Raw genomic sequence first — 1,488 nt, 5'->3', positions numbered from 1 at the left:
AATTCCACACATCACACTAAGCTACAATTGTGTTTCCTTGTTTTCGTCCTCATGTTTTGTCAGGCTACAGTGATGGCCTTTAGAAATTATAACTCATATTCAAATATTTATACTGAAATGTCTTTTTTCACTAACATAGCTATGCAAAACTTTCATTAACTTGAAAGTGAACATCCAGTCTATGTTCTCTGTGTTGCAATCACAATTGTAGTGCATGAAAAATGTGTTAAGAAATGCAGCTATATCTTGATTCAATTAAGACTCCATATTTCCCATTTTTATAGGGAAGCATGAATTTGACCAACTGTACTAGAATGGTCGAGTTTATCTTTGTTGGCTTGCCAATTGTTTCTGGAATGGAAAATGTGATGTATGCCGGTCTCTTTCTGCTCTACCTCCTGTGTCTGATGGGCAACGGGCTGATCATTTTGATGGTCATCGTGGATTGTAATCTCCAGAAGTCCATGTATTTTTTCCTTAGCAACCTTTCTATCATTGACATGGGACACACCTTTATTCCTAAACTGCTGGTCAATTATTTCTCTGCAAAGAATTCCATCTGTTTCTCCTGCTGTATAACACAGTTGTACTCCTATTTCCTTTTTGGGGTCACAGAATTTTTTGTCATCACTTTGAAATCCCTGGACAGATACTTAGCCATCTGCTACCCTTTGAGATATGCTACCATTATGACTTCTGTCATCTGTCTTAAACTAGCAATTGCAGCCTGGTTTGGAGGTTTTTTCTCAATTCTTTATCAGATGTTGATGGTAGCACACCTACCCTTCTGCACCTCCAACATCATCAATCATTTCTTTTGTGATGCGGGACCTGTGTTGAAGGTTGCAGGAGGAGATATATATGTCATTGAAGCCCTTGGCTTCCTACTTACTGTGGTTCTGGTTATGTCCTCCCTGCTTTTCACCCTCATTTCTTACCTCTTCATCATTTGCACCATTCTCCAAATGCCTTCAACCACCGGACAGCAGAGGGCCTTTTCTACATGTGCTTCCCCCCTGATTGTATTGTGCATTTTCTATGGGTCAGTCTTTTTTGTCTACTTAAGGCCAACTGTCAAGAACTCTTCCTTCAGTGTAATCAAGTCTGTTTCTGTGGTGAATGCTATACTCATTCCAGTGCTCAATCCTTTCATTTACACCATTAGGAACAATGAAGTGAAAGAAGCAGTTTGGAAAGCATTAAGAAAAAAGACTGCGTCCTTCCCTAAAATCTAAACATAGATCTGTTTGGAGAAGCAAGCCTATCCTTCACAATTAGGAGTGGGAGGACTATACATCAAATATATTGTACGATTAATATACTTCGCCTAACTCATAAAGATGGTGGAAGCAGGAGATCAACACCCAGGGCCTAGTATTTGACTATGATGCTAGCGCCCATTGCTTCAATCAGGATTGAATCCCAGGAAGGGTTTATAAGGGAATGAAAGCTTTTGAATGTTCTTCATTCATGATGACAAGGTATCAA

At 39.4% G+C, this 1,488-nt stretch overlaps 1 protein-coding gene across 1 annotated transcript; it reads left to right on the top strand.

The window, feature by feature from the left end:
• Positions 1-224: 224 nt before the first annotated feature.
• On the top strand, positions 225-1,265 carry LOC134497451 (olfactory receptor 6X1-like). Its single transcript, XM_063303111.1, has one exon. The coding sequence runs from the start codon at positions 291-293 to the stop codon at positions 1,233-1,235; it is 945 nt and encodes a 314-aa protein (XP_063159181.1). The 5' UTR covers positions 225-290; the 3' UTR covers positions 1,236-1,265.
• The last annotated feature ends 223 nt before the right edge of the window (positions 1,266-1,488 follow it).

The sequence above is a fragment of the Candoia aspera genome, chromosome 4 (assembly GCF_035149785.1).
Source record: "Candoia aspera isolate rCanAsp1 chromosome 4, rCanAsp1.hap2, whole genome shotgun sequence".
Taxonomy (NCBI): Eukaryota; Metazoa; Chordata; class Lepidosauria; order Squamata; family Boidae; genus Candoia; species Candoia aspera.
The sequence above is the reverse complement of the archived record's forward strand: the minus strand, read 5'-3'. Positions and strand labels throughout refer to the sequence as shown.